This window comes from Lepisma saccharinum, chromosome 15, assembly GCF_977018435.1.
Source record: "Lepisma saccharinum chromosome 15, izLepSacc3.1, whole genome shotgun sequence".
NCBI lineage: Eukaryota > Metazoa > Arthropoda > Insecta > Zygentoma > Lepismatidae > Lepisma > Lepisma saccharinum.
The window spans coordinates 9,798,046-9,819,140 of NC_139243.1; the positions used below are offsets into that span (position 1 = coordinate 9,798,046).

The 21,095-nt window shown below is 37.9% G+C and overlaps 1 protein-coding gene across 2 annotated transcripts in view; it reads right to left on the minus strand.

The window, feature by feature from the left end:
* The window catches only part of LOC145999572 (mitotic spindle assembly checkpoint protein MAD1-like), a 62,463-nt gene that overhangs the window by 6,126 nt on the left and 35,242 nt on the right, over positions 1–21,095 (minus strand). For both annotated transcript variants that reach the window (XM_083136596.1, XM_083136597.1), the window contains 6 exons: positions 17,120–17,250; positions 11,194–11,475; positions 8,172–8,316; positions 5,655–6,049; positions 4,989–5,164; positions 547–749 (listed from right to left, as the gene is read on the minus strand). In XM_083136596.1, coding sequence (XP_082992722.1) covers positions 547–749; positions 4,989–5,164; positions 5,655–6,049; positions 8,172–8,316; positions 11,194–11,475; positions 17,120–17,250 — 1,332 coding nt within the window. The remainder of the gene's footprint in view (positions 1–546; positions 750–4,988; positions 5,165–5,654; positions 6,050–8,171; positions 8,317–11,193; positions 11,476–17,119; positions 17,251–21,095) is intronic.

A 21,095-nucleotide genomic window follows, 5' to 3' on the forward strand; every position in this document is an offset into this window, starting at 1 on the left:
CCTTGCACAATTGGCACCTAGATTTAGTGTCCCCCCCCCCCCCCCCCCCGTGTATGTTAAAGTAGATCGATATTAATCCTTCCATTAATACCCATACTGTTATCTATGAAAGTTTAGTTTTCAAAAAAATAAATTAATAAACCCCCAAATTAGTTATGTTAGTTTTAGCCCTAATGGCCGATAAGCTGACTAAAGCGATGTTATTAATTAATTAATTCATGGTTTATTTGTTTACTTAACTGCAATGGAGCTTTCCCCCAGTGTATGTGAGACCAAGTGGGCAAGCAATTCTCCTGACCTGGACATGAGGCCTCGAGATTACGTAGCGTGATGTCATTCCATGTGATGATGTGTTGCCAAATCGTACAGCTATGAAATGGGGTGGTGATAAAGGTGACAATGTTACAACTATGCTATCTGGGAGGTCCCCCTTCACTGTGATTCCAGAAATTTTCCTCGCCTCCCTTCCTAAAATACTTTGCAACCTTACAAATATCTTCTGAATTCTAACAAACCCAATGTGCTGGGACAATAATATAGCCTTACCTCAAAGATCAAATAATCCTGGGGGGACTCAGCATACATGTTGGTCAGCTTGTATTTGTTGTTTGACCCCGACCCAGGTTGCATGTCTATTTTATATCCAATAAGATCATGGCACACCTCTCTGAATTCTTTGCTTGTCTTTTTAAATGCTTCCTTCAGGCGATCTATTTTCACTTCATACAAGTTCACCTTTTCTCTCAATTCTGAAATGAAAATAATAGCAAAGTATTACTTAAGAAAGAAATCTAATACATGTGGAAGACATACAGAGGAAATTCACTTGTGTTTTTCAGAGGATCAAGGGGGAAAATTAGGACTTAAAATTAGTTTGACCCCTTTGAACACTTAACAAGAAGGAGAATTGTGTGATACCTGAAGTTGTTTGAGGAAAGAGTGCCAGGATGCTGAAATGATCTTGCATCAAATTTTTATACCTTTAAATTTATTTAAAAAAGGAACGTAAATTAAGAGTATTGGAAAAATATTTGGACCTAAAAGGGATGAGGAGACAGGGGAGTGGAGAAGGTTACATTATTTTGAACTGTATAATACAGGGTAATTCAAAATTAATAGTGCAACTTTACACAGTTACTATTTATGCAGACAAGGCATCAATATAAAGAAAATCTCTGAAGTTTTATTCCCACTTAGCAGGCTTATTTTGCTTAGCAGATGCTCCACCACGATTGCCAGTGTTCCAAAATGGCAAATGACCAGAAAAAAGCATATTGTGTGTTGGAGCTATCGAGAACTCATTCAACCACAATGGTGCAAAGACATTTCCGCATGCTTTCAGTAGAAATGCATATGTTTCACCCTTTAGAAAGATTTGCCAAAGTTACAACTGTGAATTGTTAGTGCCTTCGAAACCACTGAAGACGACTTGCTGTCTCGTGCATAGCAAGTACTTGATTATCGTTTGGACCTTTTCTGCGTTACATGTTGAAGCTTTATAATGTGAGTCATGTGAGTAAAACTTCCAGAGTTTTTCTTTATATTGATGCCTTGTCTGATTTTCTATCATAAATAGTAACGTCATAATAACTGTGTATTGGCTGTATGTATTCATTTCCAGATATTATTAGAATGATTAAATCAAGAAGACTTAGGTGGGCAGGCCATGTGGAACGAATAGGAGAGGAAAGACGAGTTTACAGGATTCTTGTTGGGAAATCTGGTGGTAAGAGACCAGTAGGAAGGCCAAGATGAAGATGGAGAGATAACTTTGAGATGGACCTAAAGGAAATCGGTAGGGATGGAAAAGATTGGATAGATCTTGCCCAGGATAGGGACAGATGGAAGGCTTGTGTTGCTGCAGCCATAAACCTTCGGGTTTAACAAGGCTAGAGAGTTAGTTAGTTTAAATCTATTTTAAGTCACTAAACCCTTTCAATTCTGTAGCAGGATCGAGCGGTTCAAAAATTAGGACACCATAAAGAAGGTGTGTGTTGTGATACATGACTTTGTCTTGGTTATTTTTATCACATTGACGACAGATGGCATGAAATATCTTCATCTCTATACTTGAGTTCATAAAAAAAAATGGAGACAAGATGTGTTATTAAGACGTAGGAGGCAGCATATGATCAGCATTTAAGAGCCAAATGAGATATTTCCTATATCAAGCAGTCCATCAACTTAAATCTAATATGGATATCAACTGCAGAAAAGGACACTAATATCCTTAGACACAAAAATGCAATGTTTCTGAAATGAGACGTGTGTGTGTGTGTGTGTGTGTGTGTGTGTTCACATGGTGGCCACTCTAGGACCAGGATAAAATTCAACTATACGCGTAATTCCAGGTTTTCAAGGTGTACTTTCCAAAAATTCAATGGTATGAGCAGGTGTTTTCTCTATTTCAAACTTACATACTACCCTCTATCACCACCCACACATACACACACACACACACACACACACACACACAAATATATTAACAATGTAAGGGGTGTGCGATTCCAATATATCCAAAAATTATAATTCAATTCAATGGAATGGTATATATATTTAATTCAAGGTGTGGAGATTACATTTTCCATTTCACATACTCAAGACTAGAAATATATCTACAAACACAAGTTACAAATGTTGCTTGATATAGTAATCTACAAAAATTGTTAATTGTATAAGAATTTCAAACTCACATTTAACTAATCAACTTCAAGAAATTTTATCTTGCAATAATCTTCCGTCTGTCAGATAGATTGTTCTGCAAATGACACTAACAAAGCAAACGGACTGAGAAAATTCTGTTTTATTTTTCATACAGCTTTCTTTTATTGTCCTTCCTCGATAAAAATAAAGGACAAACTGTCAAAATCTTGCCTCGTAGCATTAATAAATATTAGGGATGGGCCGATATGAAATTTTGGCCGATACCGATACAGTACCGATATAAAATTTACCGATACTGATCCGATATAAAATTAGAAATGGTCCTTGAAGACCCTGAAATTTTCATTGATCTCCATAATAAATGTGTGTTTCGAGCTGATTGCAATGCAAAAGAAGTTCAATATTTAGACATTTACTTTTTCACAAAGTAGGGCATGGAGATTATCCATTAAAATTACAACAAAATGGCAGAATTTTGCACTAAATTATAAGATATTTATTGATATATCGGATTGGTAAAATAATCGGTAATTTTACCGATAAACCGATACCGATAGAGTACCGATTAATCGGTCCCAGCCCTAATAAATATGTACAAATTCAATGGAATTGAGATTCTAAAAAGTTGCAATTTTTCAAGTCTACGGGGAAACATTCAAGCAGAATTCACACAGCCAATAATTCATGCATAATTCCTGGAATTCATGGAAATCCCGGTGAGTAACCACCATGGTTCATGTATGTATTTGTCTATGTTTAGATCTTTTTTGTTTTTGTGTTTATTTTCTTATCCTCTTTCTTATTAGTTTCATTCTTTGTGCATGCTTATATCAATGAAAATTAGAGATGTAACAATGGTTAAGTGGTAGAGAAGGCCTCCACAGCCTTAAATTCACCATGGAAAACAAGGTGAAATAAATAAATAAATGATGGAATTTAATAGGAAAGGAACAAGGGAACAGACAACCAACAGATGGGATACTTCACTGCAGATGGCACCACATGACACAAACTTGTTGAAGGGTGATTATCATGGGCCTTGTTGTCTGACATGAGTGTTGGTTCACTTATGACATTCCGCTGTAAAAATCAGTCTATTCAACATGTCTAACGTAAAAAAAAAGTCGGTACCGATATGTGAAAACAACTGGCATCAACTGCTCTCATCTGGCTTTGGCAGGGAGCACAGGCAAACAGCAACACCCATTGAAATTTTATGACCTGCGGTTCACTCAGAATTCAGCATAGGAGGAAGAGCAGAATGTACACCTGTTGCATGACAATGCTTGCCCACACACATCCCGACACACAGGGGATAAATTGGATGTCGAGACACAGGTGTTCTGCAGGAGCCTGTCCAACAGGTTATCGTGAAGCTCCAGTGGTGGTGTCCATACATTGAACTACAGGGAGACTATGCTGACCGTTCTTGAAACGTACATGTTTACACCATGTGTTTGTCCACTCCTAATGAGTATGCTTCAATCATTTTCTAGTACCCTGAAACAATAACAGTTGCTTCACAACATGCACTGCTGTCACTATACACAATATAATAAATGAAACTGAAATAAGTGCTCGGCATTTGATCTTGTCACCAAAGTTCCTGGGTTCAAGTATCAGCCCAGGCAAGGTCCCTTCATCAATGGGTGATTCCAAAAGTTGCACGAGTTTAACACGTTAAACGAGTTATGCCAACTGGCCATCCCATAAGTGCTTTTGTGCATTTCATGAGATTACTTATGCTGTCCCAAAAGTCTGTTTTCGTTTGATGCATGAACTTCGTTCTCACACGAAACGCATGGGCCAGGAGGCTGGTTTGTTCGGTGAGAATCATCTGCTGCTTGCAGACAACGTCCGTGCATGATGGCTTCAAACTGCACTAGTTCGGAAAATGTATTATAATTTTAACAGAGAGCGATATGAAGCAACATGCACAAGATGAGTGTGCCTCACCTGATCTTACAATGTGATTAAAATTAGTAACAGTGTCCGCAGTAGGGTTTATTTCTGCCAGGACATACCTTCCACTGGATGCCATGCGGAAACTTTCTATAAACAAAATGCTGCGCCTGCGCTTTCACCTAAAGCATCGCTTATGTCTGTAAAATGACTGGTTTCACCAGGTTCAAGGGCCGTTTCCTTAGTTGAATTTGTTCGTTTTTGTTATGACTTTCAGAACGCACCCAATTTCAGATGATCAATTATTTTCATCATCATGATTAGTCAAAAGTGATATAAAGTAAAGTAAAATCTCTCCCCTCCAAAAAAAAAAAAAATGCTAAAACTGAAACGAAACAAATATATACAAAATTCCTGATTACCTATGACATCCTTCACACCACCACACTCTTGAACTCTCTTCTCCACTTCCATCGTCAGGTTGGCACTCTGCCCTTCCCCCAGCACTTTGAGCCGCTCCCTCAGTTTGATACACTCTTCCTGCAGCCTTGCGATTTCTCCACTTCTCTGGGACTCTGCTAGGGCAGCAGGGTTGTTTCTGAAATAACAAAAATGCCATTGTTGCAATTACGACGGAATCATGATTTTACATTTTCCAACATTATACATTCCATATTCAATGGCCCCATGAACCAAAATGATGCAATTTTTTTCTATATTTTACTTTTTTTCTCCATTTTTTTTACACCTTGATCCCCTGAAAATCACAGAATATGGGGTTCCACTGTATTCTACATTGATAGACCAGTGTTTGAAATTGACAGTCTATGCAACTAGTGTGACTAACTCTAAATCACATCACACTACATTTTTCACTTAAACTTCTACATACAAGGGGTGGCCATTCTAGTACCATGATAATTTCAAGGGTACAAGCAGCTCTTTTCTCTATTTCAACCTTACCTATTACGACCCCTCACGATCCACACAAATGTATTATATTTTTTGCACAATTTTGAAGATTCTTGATCTTAAGCAACAAAAACAAATTTTTGAATTTTATTCAACAGAAATATCTTGAAGCTTACTTAAAATGTACAATTTTGGTAGTCATAGGATTGAAGTCGCCTCCTTTCAAATTCACATCCTCCAGTTTCGCCTCCAAAATTTCTTTTTCTTCTATAAGCTTCTCCCGCTCAGCAGCGAAAGCTGCCTTTTCTGCCACGAGTTTCTCGTTTTCTTCCGTCAGAGTTTTCAGTTTTTCTTCAAGCTTCGGGTTGCTTGGAGGCAACGACTTCGCCTGCTGTAATGCTTGCTTCGTTTCTTCAAGATCTTTCTCCAGCTTCTCGGAGAGCTCTCGATGCCCTTCGATTGCCCTCTCCAGGACCTCGACTCTCGACTTATTCCCTTGGATGGTTATATCTCCCGACATGGTTAGGTCCTTTTCGTACGAGTCGAGGAGAGACCTGTAGCTATCTCGTTCCTGCAAAGAATAACCATTATTATTTCGTGTTCTGCCGGGAAATACATTTTCCCCACTAAATAATATTATGAACAGCACATTCCTTCTTATACAAATAGTGACATTTCAGAGGCATCTAATTTGTAAACCCAGAAACTAGCACTACTGATTTTTGCAAAATCAATTACCCTAATTTTTCGATATGCTTTTAAACAACTTTCAGCTATAGTGGTCTAGTCGGTACGTCATCTGACTTTATGCGGGAAATCCGGGTTCGATTCCCAGTGTGGATGATCTAAGGTCGGAATTTATCCGGCCTTGTCCCAGCATAAAGCGTACCTGGGGGCAATCCTGGGGGAAGGGGGAGTAAAGGCGACCGGACCATGGCACTGATCACATCACCTCCAGAATGTCTGAGATCGAGTGCCTTCATAGCATGGTGCTATATGCACTTTACCATTTTTAAAAATACCTTTCTAGACACTCTGTAATGATTGATTGATTTTGTTTATTTTACTTCTCTTTTCTGCTACTTTTAACTAATTGCAAAGATGAGGATGAGTGATATGATAATTGATAAAATGACACTCACAAAGAACACCCATGCACAAGCCAGGGTTCGAACATGGGATCCCTGGCATTGTAATGTGCTGTGCTAAAATTAATTTTCATGACATTTCCAGGTACTTGAATGCATTTATACAAAATTCCCGTCATTTGCAGGATTTTTAGATAGTGATAATCCTCATATTGTATTCAATCCAACAAGGCTGATTATTTACTTGTGGCATCCTCATAGTAGTAGGGTTGCCAGATCGCTATAAGGGAAAAGTAGGGCATAATGTCCCAAAATGTAGGATACAAAACATTCACAATAAATAATACACATATCTAGAGCACGTTAGAAATTAATGTAAAATTTACACGTTTCACCTTTAAAAAAATATGATTTCTTAATGAATTCTTAAATGCAAATTTTCCAAATTTATAATCAATACTAAACAATACACTTCTCACTACACATGTTTTAACTTGTACTTCTCAGAGGAACCAATTTTTATCAGAATGTCAGGCTTACTCAAAATATATTTACGAGAGACTGAACAATTAAACTCTTTGAAATTATACTGAACCCCAGTACCTTTATAGACTTCTTGAAAAAAATATTTGTCCCATGACTCCATTGTGCTGATGGTAATGAAAGTATTCTCTCTATATACCCACTGCAGGGGCCCTGCATTACAATCAAAATATTGAATAAGAATGGGAAACACCTTGTTCCACTAGTATAAACCCCAAGGCAAGAAATTTTATCAGGCATTGAACAGTGACATCATCAGAACGTGGCCCAAAAAGCATGTTCATTAATTGCTTCCATTTTTGTTCTAGGAGAAAATTTTCCTTTTTTTATGGGCAATAACTGGATCAAAATAAATTTCACTATTGAGTTTGGGAGTGCAGTCCATAGACTTGTAACTTGCATGATTTCTCTTTGTTCAACTGAAACACGTATTTCCACAATTAATATTATGTTACACTCAAAATGTAGGACATGTCCAGGAAAAACCGGACGTAGTAGCAGAAACACCCATGCAAGTTTCTACTACGTCATATGGAATATCTCTTCACATTCTATATCAAAGTAATTATGTTTGCCTTTTAGGTGAAAGTACATTTGGAAAGTGAAAGCCACCTGCTAGAAAGTTCCTAACAACTTTCTAATAGTCTGGAGGGAGTAATGTTTGTGTATATATAATGCCCTTTTTGTGTATCTTGTTACTTTTGTACTTGATACAGTCTGATGAAGACCTTGCTAGAAGGTTGAAACGTTACGATTTAGTTTATGTTTTTAATAAAATAAATTACTGCCTTGGTCAGCATATTTAGTTTTTCATAATCATGGAAACAAGGCTTAATGGTGTTATAGTAACAATCAGCGTCATTCGAAGTTTTTATATGCTTCCCTTTCAAACAAAAATTATAGAATTCAATGAGTTATTGATCACATGATTTGGAAACTAATATTCTACTATCAGCTACATTCTACTGAATATATTCGCATTACACTTCTTTCACTTTCACACAATTATAAAGATGTCAAATATAATGCTCAAATGTAGTATCTCCATTTACAATCACTTACCCTGGTCACAAGCAACAGTTTCTTTCGTAATCGCCTCAAAAGGGCAACATGTTGTTCGTGTGTCTGCTGCAACCGTTCAAATCTCTCATTCGTCGAATTTAATTGTTGCGACAGCGAATCACGAGCTTGCTCAGCATACTTCAATCTGTAAAAATATCAGTGCACATTCTAGTAATTACTTCAAAACAGCATCCATCATCAATTTGTTAAAACATTTCATTACAAAACATCAATTGTGTGGAGACATTAAGCTTTTTTAAATGAAATATCACAGTAAAGGTTCATAGATATTTGGGCTAAACAAATTCCTTGAATTTTCCATATTTCAAAATAAATAAATCTTAGCTGTCTCAGCGCACCCATCCGCTTTGGAGGCAACAGCTTGACTGACTGCGTTCGGCATCACGCAAGTGCTCAAGGGAGCACTCATGTGACCAGAACGCCACCAGGCATTGGCTGTGGTCCCCGAATCAGATGTCTGGTACTGGCAACATCCGCTTTATTTATTTCAGTGGATACATGGGTGCAATCAAAAATACAATGTTTGAATACAATATGAGATAAGAACAACAATTCTGGAACATGACACACCCTCCAATGGAGGCAGTGGACCACAGACATGTTGTTACAATTAAGGAACACCTTCTGAGAATGTAGAACAAGTAACGCAGCCAGAGCTGAGAGAAATTCCATCATAAAGATGGGAAATGCCTGTGGCCAAATGTAAACAAATAATTCTGAACCATCCTCCATAACTGCGGCGATGGAGTAGCATTTGTATACACAATCACAGTGGGTGAAAAAGACTAAACCAAACTAAAAGGCTGTGAAGTAACATGCAAGGTCCAGTTGCAATGAAAGTGCAACAGGGCATAAGCCAAAGGATTTGTAATTGACGTGGTGGCTTGTATCCCCGTAAGAAAACCACACAGGATAAGTCAGACACGGCGATGTTTGAGAAACTCAGCTGGGATCTTGCGAACTAAAGACACATATTTCAGGAGAACCGTAACTGTTTTGGTACGTAAATCCAGGGTCGTATCAAGATATACTGTAGTCAAGACAGGTTCCGGCATTGACTTTTCCCAGTTATTACACAGGGGAGCAAAGCAAGCTCCTGAAGAAATGCATGTAAGTGTGGCACCGTGCCGAGCACGAGAATATCATCGTAGTAAACGTATAATCTCACAAACTTGTGATGCTTTGACACACAATAACAAAATTTTAAGTTTCAAGTGCACTTGCTATTCAAGATAATAAAGTTTATTCAGCATTGTTTAAAAAAATGAACAGAAATAAACTATAAAAACCTTCTTACATATTTCCCTTAAATGAAATAGTGGAATTAATTTTCATTTCAAAATTCTGCTAAGTGTGAAATGCTTGATTTTACCTAAGTTTACCAGGTTCTCTGATGCATTAGCAAGTCAGAACCAACAAAATTTCTCTAAATGAACCAAGGGCTTTTTGAATTACAGTCAATGTACATGACCACAGCACACACTCAGGGCACATCGGTGTGCTTGGATGTTATTTTAAATTGACCTTGACTTGTTTCCTTGTCCTAAGAGCTGCTGACAACTTGCGGGGAGAATGGGGGAAGCAGCCCGAAATGACTCCTGGACTTCCATTCTTTGTCAACGTGCATGGCAGGTCAAGCTCTTTCGTCGATGAATGCACCACCTTGGAAATATTCACCAGTGCCACATGAGAATTGCAAGATAAGATCGCAGGAATGTTCCAAAATACAGACGTGTGGCACCTGAAAGTCTTGCTCATCTGACTAGCTCTGACCTCGAGTTCAGCAGAGTGAGGATAATTTCCGGTAACCGCTTTCATTCAAAACATGTTCTTTGTTCCCTGTAACACTTTATAAAAAAATTGAAACTGTTCGAGATAATCAAAGCCACATAGGCCAACTAAAGATCATCAACCCGCTTAATGCGTTGTCATTCCCGCAAAAGTTTACTTCCATCTTACGAGCATCATAACTCCAGTTTCCCACTTCATACTCCCATCCAGTTACTCTCATTGTTTTTACGCTGCAGCTAGCGTGAGTGTTTCGTCTAGCGTCTTCAAAGCTGTTGCTTGCCGATAACAGCAATGACACATCCAGCATGAAGGTAAAAGGCATTCTTTTGAATCTCGCAAAGCCATTCTGATTTGAAGATAATGAAATTCAAACTCCAGAAAGAAAAAAAACATGAGAAAACAACTTCACGTTCTGCTCCTTCTGATAAACAAAACTGTAACTTTTATTTTGCATCTGACACAAGAAGAAACTTCTTGAACACTCACAGCAGTGTTGGAAATGCACACAATAATTGCCACTTATCTTCTGAACCATTCATGAGGGGGAAAAAAAATAAGCAAATCTCAATGTAGGATTGAACGCTGACACTGGTTAAAAAAAACGTTATTCAAGGGGAAAACTTTTGGTGGAGCAGGTGTTTAACATTGAGAATACTTATAAATCCAACATTAAATTGTTGATTACTGTGAGAGTAAATAACAATATCTGAAAATGCGCAGGTTTCATAAAGCTTGTTTTGAGTTCATTATAAAATCCAACATTCACTCTGCCCGATTATCTCCAGACTTCTGCTGGCGCCAGTGTGACTGGTGTCAAGATTTTTCGAGTTTTGCTTGCAATAAACGAGAGGTTGTTTTCCTTTCCGTAGGTCTCAGTGTTTCTCATGAACTAGAATTGTAAGAGTTTCGAGGAAGAGCAACGACTGTGCATTATTAAAAGAAAATAACATAATTTTAAATCATTTTTTGTGAAAATGTTTTCTGTTCTATTTTCCATCTCACAACATGCATCCTGTGCATAACAGGTTGTATAACTACACATGATAAATGGTGTTACAGTCTCTTAGGAATCTTTGTGTCCGTTTGAGCTGTTTCAGCTCGAAATTGGTGCAAATTCCAATAACGACCCTTTTGCCAGGAACTGTGAAAGGTCATTGTATAAAGAGTTGACTGTATATAGACACACAGAGAATATAAAAGAAAATAATACTTTTTCTGCATTTCTGAAGTTTCGTCCGTCAAGATGAGTTCCTTCTGCTGCAAGCTGTCCATCTTGTGCTTCAGGTGGAAGGGCAAAGGTAAATCAAAATCTTGGTTGTCAATGCTGCAGTAATTCCTCACAAGTGCCTCCCATTCAGAGAGCTTCTTCTCAAGGTTCTCCTTGTTCAGCTGAAGCTTTGTGTAGTCACTCAGTTTCTCGTCTGACATCTGGACACGGTGCTGCAAGTCGACGACCATCTCCTCCAACAGGAGCTTGTTTCTGATGGCCTCCCTGAAGGAAACAATCATTATAATTAATAGGATTGAGTATGTAATGCCTTGGACATTGCACCATAATTTCTTCCATTGCTATTTAATTCGAATGTTGTGTTTGTTACTTTTTAATTTGTCAAATTAAGAGTCACAGGCAACTAGTATCAGATGGACAAATAGACTAACCTTCATGTGCCAACCTGGCAACATAATTTAACAAACTCAGAGACATATCAACAAGCTCTAAAGAGCATAGCAAAGAGATAACTGTAATATGGAAATATGCAGAACAATAGGTATGTATGTATTTCAGTTTCAAAATTGTTGTTAAGAGCTTTCACAAAGAACGAAACTTTTTATTAAGGTGAAACAGAAAGTTTTGATGATGATGAAAGTGAAATGTTGGGTGCGTTAGCACCAGTGGCGTAGCATGGACATTTCGGGTGGGACCGCCAAGTCCGAAGGAAGGGTCGGCCCTTTCTTGCTTAATAATTTACTTATGGTATTAGTTGCCACAGGTATTGTTTATTTGCCTGAAGTCAGCTGGGTTTTCAATAAAACATCATCCATGCATGTTTTAGCTAGAAAATTAGATGCCTCACTATGCCACAAGTGTTTTGAACTTTATACCTTTTTTTATACCTTTCTGCATGACGCAAGTAATTAAAAACCTACCTGAATCACAAGCGCCTCTGCACAACAGTAGACGTTATTATTGTGGATGATCCAACTACTGATTGATTTGGTTTATTTCGCTTTTCTACTACTTTTGGTTAATTGCGAATATGAATATGAGTGATGATATTGATGAAGGGACACTGACAAAGAACACCCGTGCTCACGCTGGGATTCGAACCAGGGACCTCTGTCGTCTTTGGCGCACTGTGCAAAGCAGAGTGGATGATCCAAATATCGTACACTCTACTGACGTAACAGTGCCGATTAGTAATTCAGACCACTGTTTATTACATCTTGAGAATGCTGATAAATATTTTAAAATAATTTTGTCCAGAGACCATTCGATGTTAAGAGTTTTCAAATGAGTGCTAAACATTTCCATTGACACAATATTAAGTACTTAGATCATAATGAAAAAATACAATAAAAAAATTAACAGTTTTGTGGGTTAAGTGGTAGAACAGCCACAGGCTGAATTTCTACCACGAGGACTTCACCAACTTACTTGACAAAAACTGTGTTGATATTTTAGTTTCCAATGCACATCGCTGTTCGTGTGATAAATTGTACAATGCAGTGGCCATTAAGAAGCAGTATATTTGAGATTGGTAAAGTTACGTCAGTCAATATTGCGTATTGTAGCATCACATATCACGAGTTGCATGAGTGCGAAGAGTGACGAACCGGGTAGGAATTCTACTGCTGTCGTCTGCTTCAGAAGGCAGGAAGGGTCACATGAACCAATCATGGTAGACCTCTCTGCTCCGTACGCTGGTATACGAGAGAGCATTTACGCGCGTGCAGTAGAAAGCTAAGCTTTCCCTCCAGAAAGGCAGCAAGGAACATAAGAGTCCTGTACGCCGAACCTGCTCGGCGTCCGGCCGGGAAAGGCATTGAAAAGAGATGCTAGAACGAGTGTTGAGAGTGGAGCGTTGCAAGCGGATCGCGAAAAATAGCTATTATAATGCCATGAAGGTCAAACATATATGAAATTAGTCACGTTTTACTTTATAATCACAGCATTTAAGCATTTTTGAAATTTTAAATCTGGGAACGCCGGGCGTACGGGCATACTATAAACGCTACGCCACTGGTCAGCACTAAGGCTATTTTGCACACGCTACAGTATACGGGGTCCTAGCTTTCACCATAAATAAAATATAACTAATATAATATAACTGTAATGTTGATAGACTAAAATATTCTTACTGGGGTTGAAAGCTGAGCATGTAAAGGGGGCACTCAGCACACATTAAGGACAAAACACACAGTCCTACGAAGATTATACTGGCCATAAGTCCACATGCCAGAACCTTGTTATTCTGCAAAACGTAGTCCAGGGTGTACTATGTGGAAGTGAGGTTGACAATTGGGTGTACTACGTACTTACACCCGCAGGAAGTTTTAATTAGAACGACTGATGATTACCCAAGTCTTTTGCTAATGACATGAGAAGCAAAGGTTAACTTCTGAAACAGACTTAAAGGTACGTAACAAGCAGACACCATATACTGGGTGTGTGAAAATTAGAAATTACCCACATATTCTTTAACCTTTTCGGTGCAGAGAATGTTCATCTATGAAGTCAATTTTTTTAAAAAAAAATTAGTTAGAAACATCTTTCTCAAAAATGAAATTTATGAAAAACAGAATGTTCATCTATGTTCCTTTTCCATGGTGCGAAAAATTGCTGATACGAGGGTCACTATTTATATTTTGAGCCTAACAATGAAAAAACAGGAATTTGGCATTGAAAACTGCTTTATTGTTTTTCGAAGTATTCTCCTTTATGGTCAATACACTTTTGCATTCGTTCGAACCATTTGTCAAAGCAGTTTTTCCAATCTTCTTGAGACACCTCCATAATATGGTTTTTGAACGCATCAACAGCGTCTTCCGCCGACGAAAATCGTTGTCCACGCAATTTATTCTTGACATTCGGGAAGAAGAAGAAGTCATTGGGTGCCAAATCAGGACTGTATGGCGGATGACCCATCAATTTGATTGTTTGACTGTTCATAAAGTCGGTTGTTAGACGAGATGTGTGACAGCTGGCACTGTCTTGATGAAGAATGATCCGACGGCGTATGTTTGTTTTCCGTATTTGACCGAAGACCTCTGGCAAACACATTGTTGTGTACCATTCAGAGTTGACCGTTCTACGTTCCTCTAAAGGCACAGTTGCCACATGACCAGTTTTCCCGAAAAAACAGGCGACCATTTGTTTCGATGTGCTTCGAGCGCGAACAACTTTTGTTGGATTGGGTTCATCTTGAAACACCCATAAAGTCGACTGCTGTTTACATTCCGGCTCATGTGCATATATCCATGATTCGTCACCTGTTACAATCTTATATACGTCTTTTGAAGCACCACAATTGTATTTATTGAGCATTTGTTAGCACCAATTGATGCGAGCGTCTTTTTGAGTTTTTGTCAAATTGTGTGGGATCCAACGAGAACATACCTTTCTCACAGCTAAATGATCATGTAATATTTTATATATGCTGGTGGAACTAATGCCTATGGTTGCCTCAATCTCACAGTATGTCACATGACGATCTTGCAGTATTAGGTTTTGCACAGCATCAATGTTTTCTTGAACAACAACTGATTTTGGACGACCTTTGCGAATCTCGTGGGTGAGCGAATGGCGGGCACGATTAAATTTGTTATACCAGCGTTTCACAGTGGCAAAGGATGGGGCTTCATCGCCAAATGTGGAAGTACGTTGATCGATGCACTCTTGTCTTGATAATCCACGTCGAAAATCGTAAAAAATCATCACACGAAAATGTTCACAAGTTAATTCCATTTTATTGTTGTCGCGCAATCTCCAAGGCAACATAAACAACACAAATGAAGCTATTGACAAAACATTTGAAGTAGGTTATGGTCAATAATGCCAGATGATTCCATGCAAACGTCAAATCGCGCCTAACTTCAATCACTGTTGCCAAGGCTCAAAATATAAATAGTGACCCTCGTAACGTAGAAATACATGCTTTGTTTTAGAGTGCTTAAGGAAACGTGATCATATTTCTACACCATTTGTAGAATGTTCTGCTGCAAATGTTTGATAATTCAGTTCATAACTTACCCACTTGAGGCCAGCACAAGTGCTGTTATTATGTTCTTTCTTCCCATTTCCTCAAGTATTTAATATACAATTTCTACTGTAACTACTGAAACCTTAGTATATCAAACTGGAGTACAGAGTGTCTACAACAAATTTAAATCATCTTCTTTTCCTATTTTTTTTATTGTTTCTTAGAAAAAATCACTGCACTTTGATTTTTTTTTTTAAAAAAAGGATCAATATCCCTGAAATCATGACACTTCTGGAAAAAGTAAATCCCCTGACTGATTTCCAGAGTGATAGAGACACTGTTTTTGAACTGTATTTTTGCATTCCTTGTTGGTGAATGGTGGTTAGATCTCCCTACACAGTGTACCGTGGAGAGTGTTAAGTATTGAAAGAAAGCAAGAGTAATAATAATAACAAAACAACAATAATAATAATACAGGGTGTGTACTAAATGTCTGTTTTTAAATTCCAGGTTTTTATCAGGTTTGTCCAGTACCATTTATATTATTTTCCAGGTCTATATTTTTTTAAACAAAGAAAATTTGTTATTGTTAATAACCCTACCAGAAGGCCAGTTAAGAAAAAATTGCGGTAACTAACAAAAGCAAGCTGAGTTCTCACCTTTAACTGCCGTGTAATTCATATTCCTTGGTAGTACTACATTTTTACATTTTGTTTTTACTACAAAAGTTCTAAAAATCATTAATTTAAATTCTAAGCATATGTTAATTTATATAATTACATGTTACTGTATTTACTTCTTGGATGAGGAATGGCCAGTTACTTTATTTTTACAAAATTTACTCATACTTACAAATTTATTCATAAAATATACTCATACAAAATGTATCTTGTGCTTGTACAATAATTCTGTAAGTAACAAAAACAATGTGTTCAGATTGGAGATCAGATTACACAGTGAACATTGAATTTGCCTACAACTAATTACATGTTAACAGATGAAAACAAGCGAGAAAAGAGAAGTCGGTACGTGAAAAAGAAATAATACGGACTTCAGAGAAAAGACACTACAGCAAGAAAGAGGTGAAGGGCTGTAGAGGGGCAGTTTAAGGTCATACCCAGGACCAAGATATCACTGACTTTCTCAAAATTAACAAAGAAATCCCTTGAATCGCAGCATTCCCCTCCAAAATTCAAGTGGAGGCAGTGACAGACTCTGCTCAGGTATCCCTGTGGTTGCCATCCACGTACTCACAAAACATAAGTCCTTAAGTGAAGTGGATATATGTAGTGGAAATGGTAACTTTGAGAAAAATCCAGGTTTCTGGTTAAATTCCAGGCTTTTTCCAGGTTATCCAGTACAAAAGTAGATTCCAGGCTAATTCCAGGTTTCCCAGGTCAGTAAAGACCCTGTAATAGAGTGCTCCACGTCTCTACTAATAGCGACCACCGTCTTATTTTTGCTTTGATGGATTGAATTGGTTTATTTCACTTTGCTTTTCTGCCATTTTGGTTAAGCATGAAAACGAGGATGGGTTATGACATGATGAAATTAATGAAGGGACACTCACGAAAAACATCCATGCCCCAGGCTGGGATTTGAACCTGGAATCTCTGCCATTCTAGCATGCTGTGCTAACCACTCTACCACAGAGGTTGGCTATTAATGTTTGAATCATCATAACAATATATTATCAAGTAACGCCAGTATAACTACAACCGCGTCTACTCAGTCTTTCCTCGACCAGCCCTGAAGATGACTCCGTGAAGGAGTCGAAAGCTTGGAAGAACTCCGAAGTGTTTTTTATCGTGCTGTTTGTGTGTTATTTTAGTGTTTTAACAAATATGTTGCTGGCACGTGACGTAAGAAGTTTTCTACAGTCAAAATATATCATGTGTTGCCAGGTAAAGTGTTAAAGTGAGTAAAAACACATACCTTAGATGCTTGTTCTCTTCCCGTAGGTTAGTGGCTTCTTTCTCTAAATCAGGATATTGAATTAGTCTGTTCTTTTGGCTATTAACCAAACCGTATGAAATTTCAAACTTCTCTCTCTCGTGCTCCAGTTCCTGAAAGGAAAAACTCGAAAGGTTAGGGTTTATTCCTTCATGATTAAATGAAAAAAAAGGGGGGGGGAAATATATATAAAACATTTACAATGGTAATTTGATTATTTGTTTGCCAATGGTGTGTGGCTAATGCACTTATAGTATGGCTTAGACGATACAGATGCCGATGAATAGATGACAAAGTATCGGTTCAAATTAGGAATGAGCAAATACCACTTTCAAACCAATACTCACATAGATAGCGATGCTTGAAAATTGTAACAATTACAAGTTGTTCAAAAGATTTATTAATATTAGTGGGCAATTATAAGCATCAATTTATTATAGTTCTGCTTTAAAATATTCAGAAAAGACATCAGAATATTAAAATACCTATTATGTAATCAAAAATACAGTTTTTTTTCCATAAAATATTGGTGTCAAAGGAACGGAATATTCAAATTTTGAATAACTTCCAGGATAATTACACTGGAAAAATGTTGGGGAGCATTTTTGCAGACCCAGTGAATGATCAAAACACCATAAAAGTATCGTCCAGTATTGGTAAATAAAATCCAGCCAATACTTTCCAATTCTGATACCACTGGTATTGGCTGATACTGATGCAGTCCATTCCTAGTTCAAATTTAATCTTTAACACTCTTCTGAGCCTGAATAATGAAGTTGGCCGAATGCTGGAAAACTCTTTAATGCACTATAAATATCATAGCGTAAAGAAATGTTAATACTGCGTTAAGATCGAACCAGAGACCCTGAGGGTGATGTAGCTATTCATCAGTCATCTCCTGAAAGTTATCACACGCTTATCCTAAATGTGATACAGTCAACTCTCGATTCAACGACTTTTCACAGTTCCCGGGAAAAGGGTCGTTATTGAAATTTGCACCAATTTTCAGCTTAAAGGGAGCTCAAACGGACACAAAGATGCCTAGGAGATGGTAACACCATTTATCCTGGTAGCTATACAACCTGTTATGCACAGGATGCATGTTGTGAGAAGGAAAATAGATCATGAGAAAGTTTTCACAGAAGAGAAATTTAAAATAATGTTACTTTGTGCACAGTCGTTGCTTTTCCAGGAAATTCTTACAATTTTAGTTCATGGGAAACCTGTTTGCACTGAGACCAATGGAAAGGAAAAAAATCTCTCGCTTATTGCAAGCGAAACTCGAAGAATCTTGACACCAGTCAGACTGGTGCCAGCAAAAGTCGGGAGATAATCGGGCAGAATGAATGTTGGATTTTACACGGGTTTACTGGAGCATTGTCTGTTACAAGATTAACTGGTAAGATTAGATCTCTCGGGAGAAACAACACAACCTCTCTAGGTACCAGACAAAAAAAATAAAGGCAGGGCTGTCATTTTCGTTCTGGTCGGCTGTGTAAAATACATCGTAAAAAAAAGTGACTTTTCTTTGCTTCAACCAACTTCATTCACCCTCCTTCCCCATTCAAAGGAGCAGTCCAAACTCCTTCCTTGACTTGCATTGTAATCCAGCGTGAAAAAGGAAACGTGCAACTTGCGATCTGTTTTCACCCAATGCGTATTCTAGGACACGTCATTAAACAGCAGCGTGGCAGTCGATAATCATTCGTGGCAGTCGATAATCATTCGGGTTTGGAATTGAATTTCACTTTAAACTGTATATGTAGTCCCAATTAGCCTATCAGCATAAAATGAACTGAAAACAAGCTTTATGAAACCGCATTTTCACATATCAAAATGGTAGATAGTTATTTACTCTCACGTTAATCGATGATTTAATGTTGGATTTAGGAGTATTCTCGATGTGAAACACCCACCCCTTCAAACGTTTTCCCCTTGAATAATGTCTTTTTAATCGGTCTCAGCGACCATTCCTACATTGAACACTTTTTTTTTTCCTTGGCATGAATGGTTCTGAAGAAAAACGGATGCAAATTAAATTTACAGATTTGCTTATCAGAAGGCGCAGAACATGAAGTTATTTTAACCCTTGTTTTCTCTTGTTTTCCTTTCTGGAGATCGAATTTCGTTATCGTCAAATCAAAACAGCTTTGCGGGATTCAAAACAATAACTTTTTCCTTCACACTGGATGAGTCATCGCTGTTATCGGCAAGCAAGAGCTTTGCAGACGCTAGACAAAACACTGGCGCCAGCTGCATCGTAAAAACAAGGAGACCGGCTGGACGTTCGAGAGCAACAGGCGGCGGAGGAGAAAACTCCCAGCATTTTAAAGATAACGCAATTGTCGAAGACGGAACTTTTAACAGCAGTGTAAAGAAGAAAGAAATGACCCTTGCTTTACGTTTTACCATGCAACAGACAATAATACGGGCAATATTTCCTATGCAGACAACAGCATTAAAAAAATAATAACCAGTGGCGTAGCATGAGCATTTCGGGTGGCAACGCCAAGTCCGAAGGAAGGGTAGGCCTATTTTTTTGCTTAAGAGTTTACTTATGGAATTAGCCGACATATGTATTGTCTATTTAAAATCACAATCTCATTGTGTTTATTACATGAAGTCAGCCGTGTTCCGATAAAACTTGATCCAATCCATGCTTGTTTTATCTAGAAAATAAGATGCCTCAGTGTGCAACAAATGCTTGGAGCACTGGTGTTTTATACCATTTTCAATTATATTGCTCAAGTCAGAAACACCGTACACCATTCGGAGTATTTTGCTCCACACGTATAACCACAGAGTAAGTAATTAAAAGTATATAAAATTACTTACTCTTTGGTATAACACATGTGTAGCAAAACAGTATTTTATAATCAAGGAAACCTTTCGGCATGACGCAAGTAATTTAAAAAAACTACCTGAATCGCGACACGACTACCTGAATAGAACAACAGTAGACTCCATTGTTGTGGATGATACAACAATTTATTGATTTGGTTCATTTTACTTCGCTTTCTACCACTTTTGGCTAATCGCAAATATGAATATGAGTGATGATATTGATGAAGTCACACTCACAAAGAACAAACTTGCGTAGGCCGGGATTCAAACCTCTGGCATCTTAGCGTGCTGTGCAATCGTACATTTAAAACAATTTTGTCAAGAGATCAAACGATATTAAGAGTTTTGAAACGAATGATAAACATTTCCACTGGCACAATATTAGGCAGTAAGATACTAATAAAAAAAAATATTTTTTAAATAAATAGTTTTGCAGGTTAGGTGGTATTATAGAGCAGCCACAGGCTGAACTTCTACCAGGAGGACTTTATCAACTTGTTTGACAAAAACTGTTTTGATCTTTTAGTTTTTAATGCACTTCACTGTTCTTGCGATAAATTACACAATGCAGTGGTCATTAAAGATACGTCACTGAATATTGCGTATTGTAGAATCACACAGCACGAGCGCGAAAAACCAGGTAGGAATTCTACTTCTGTTGTACAGCGCCTTGAAGGTCACATGGCTCCTAGAACCAATCAGGTGCTCCGTACGCCCGCGTATGGCGACAGCATTTCGCCCGTGCTGTACAGATCCAAGTGACAAGCTTTCCCTCCTTCTCTCTGCCTCCAGGAAGGCATGGTCCTGTACGCCGAACCTAGCCGGCGTCCGGCAAGCACAGACATTAGAGAAATGCTACAACGAGAGCTGTTAGTGGATCGTTGTAGACGGATCGAGAAATTAGCTTTTATAACGCCATAATGCTCAAACATGTATATAATTAGTCACGTTTTACTTTATATTTACGCATTTTTAAAATTTTAAATCAGGGAATGCCGGGCGTATGGGCATACTAGGATGCTACGCTACGCTACTGATAATAATAATAAATAAATAATAAAAAAACTGAATTCTGCAATTATCAACATTGCCGTGCACACCAGTGGCGGAGAAT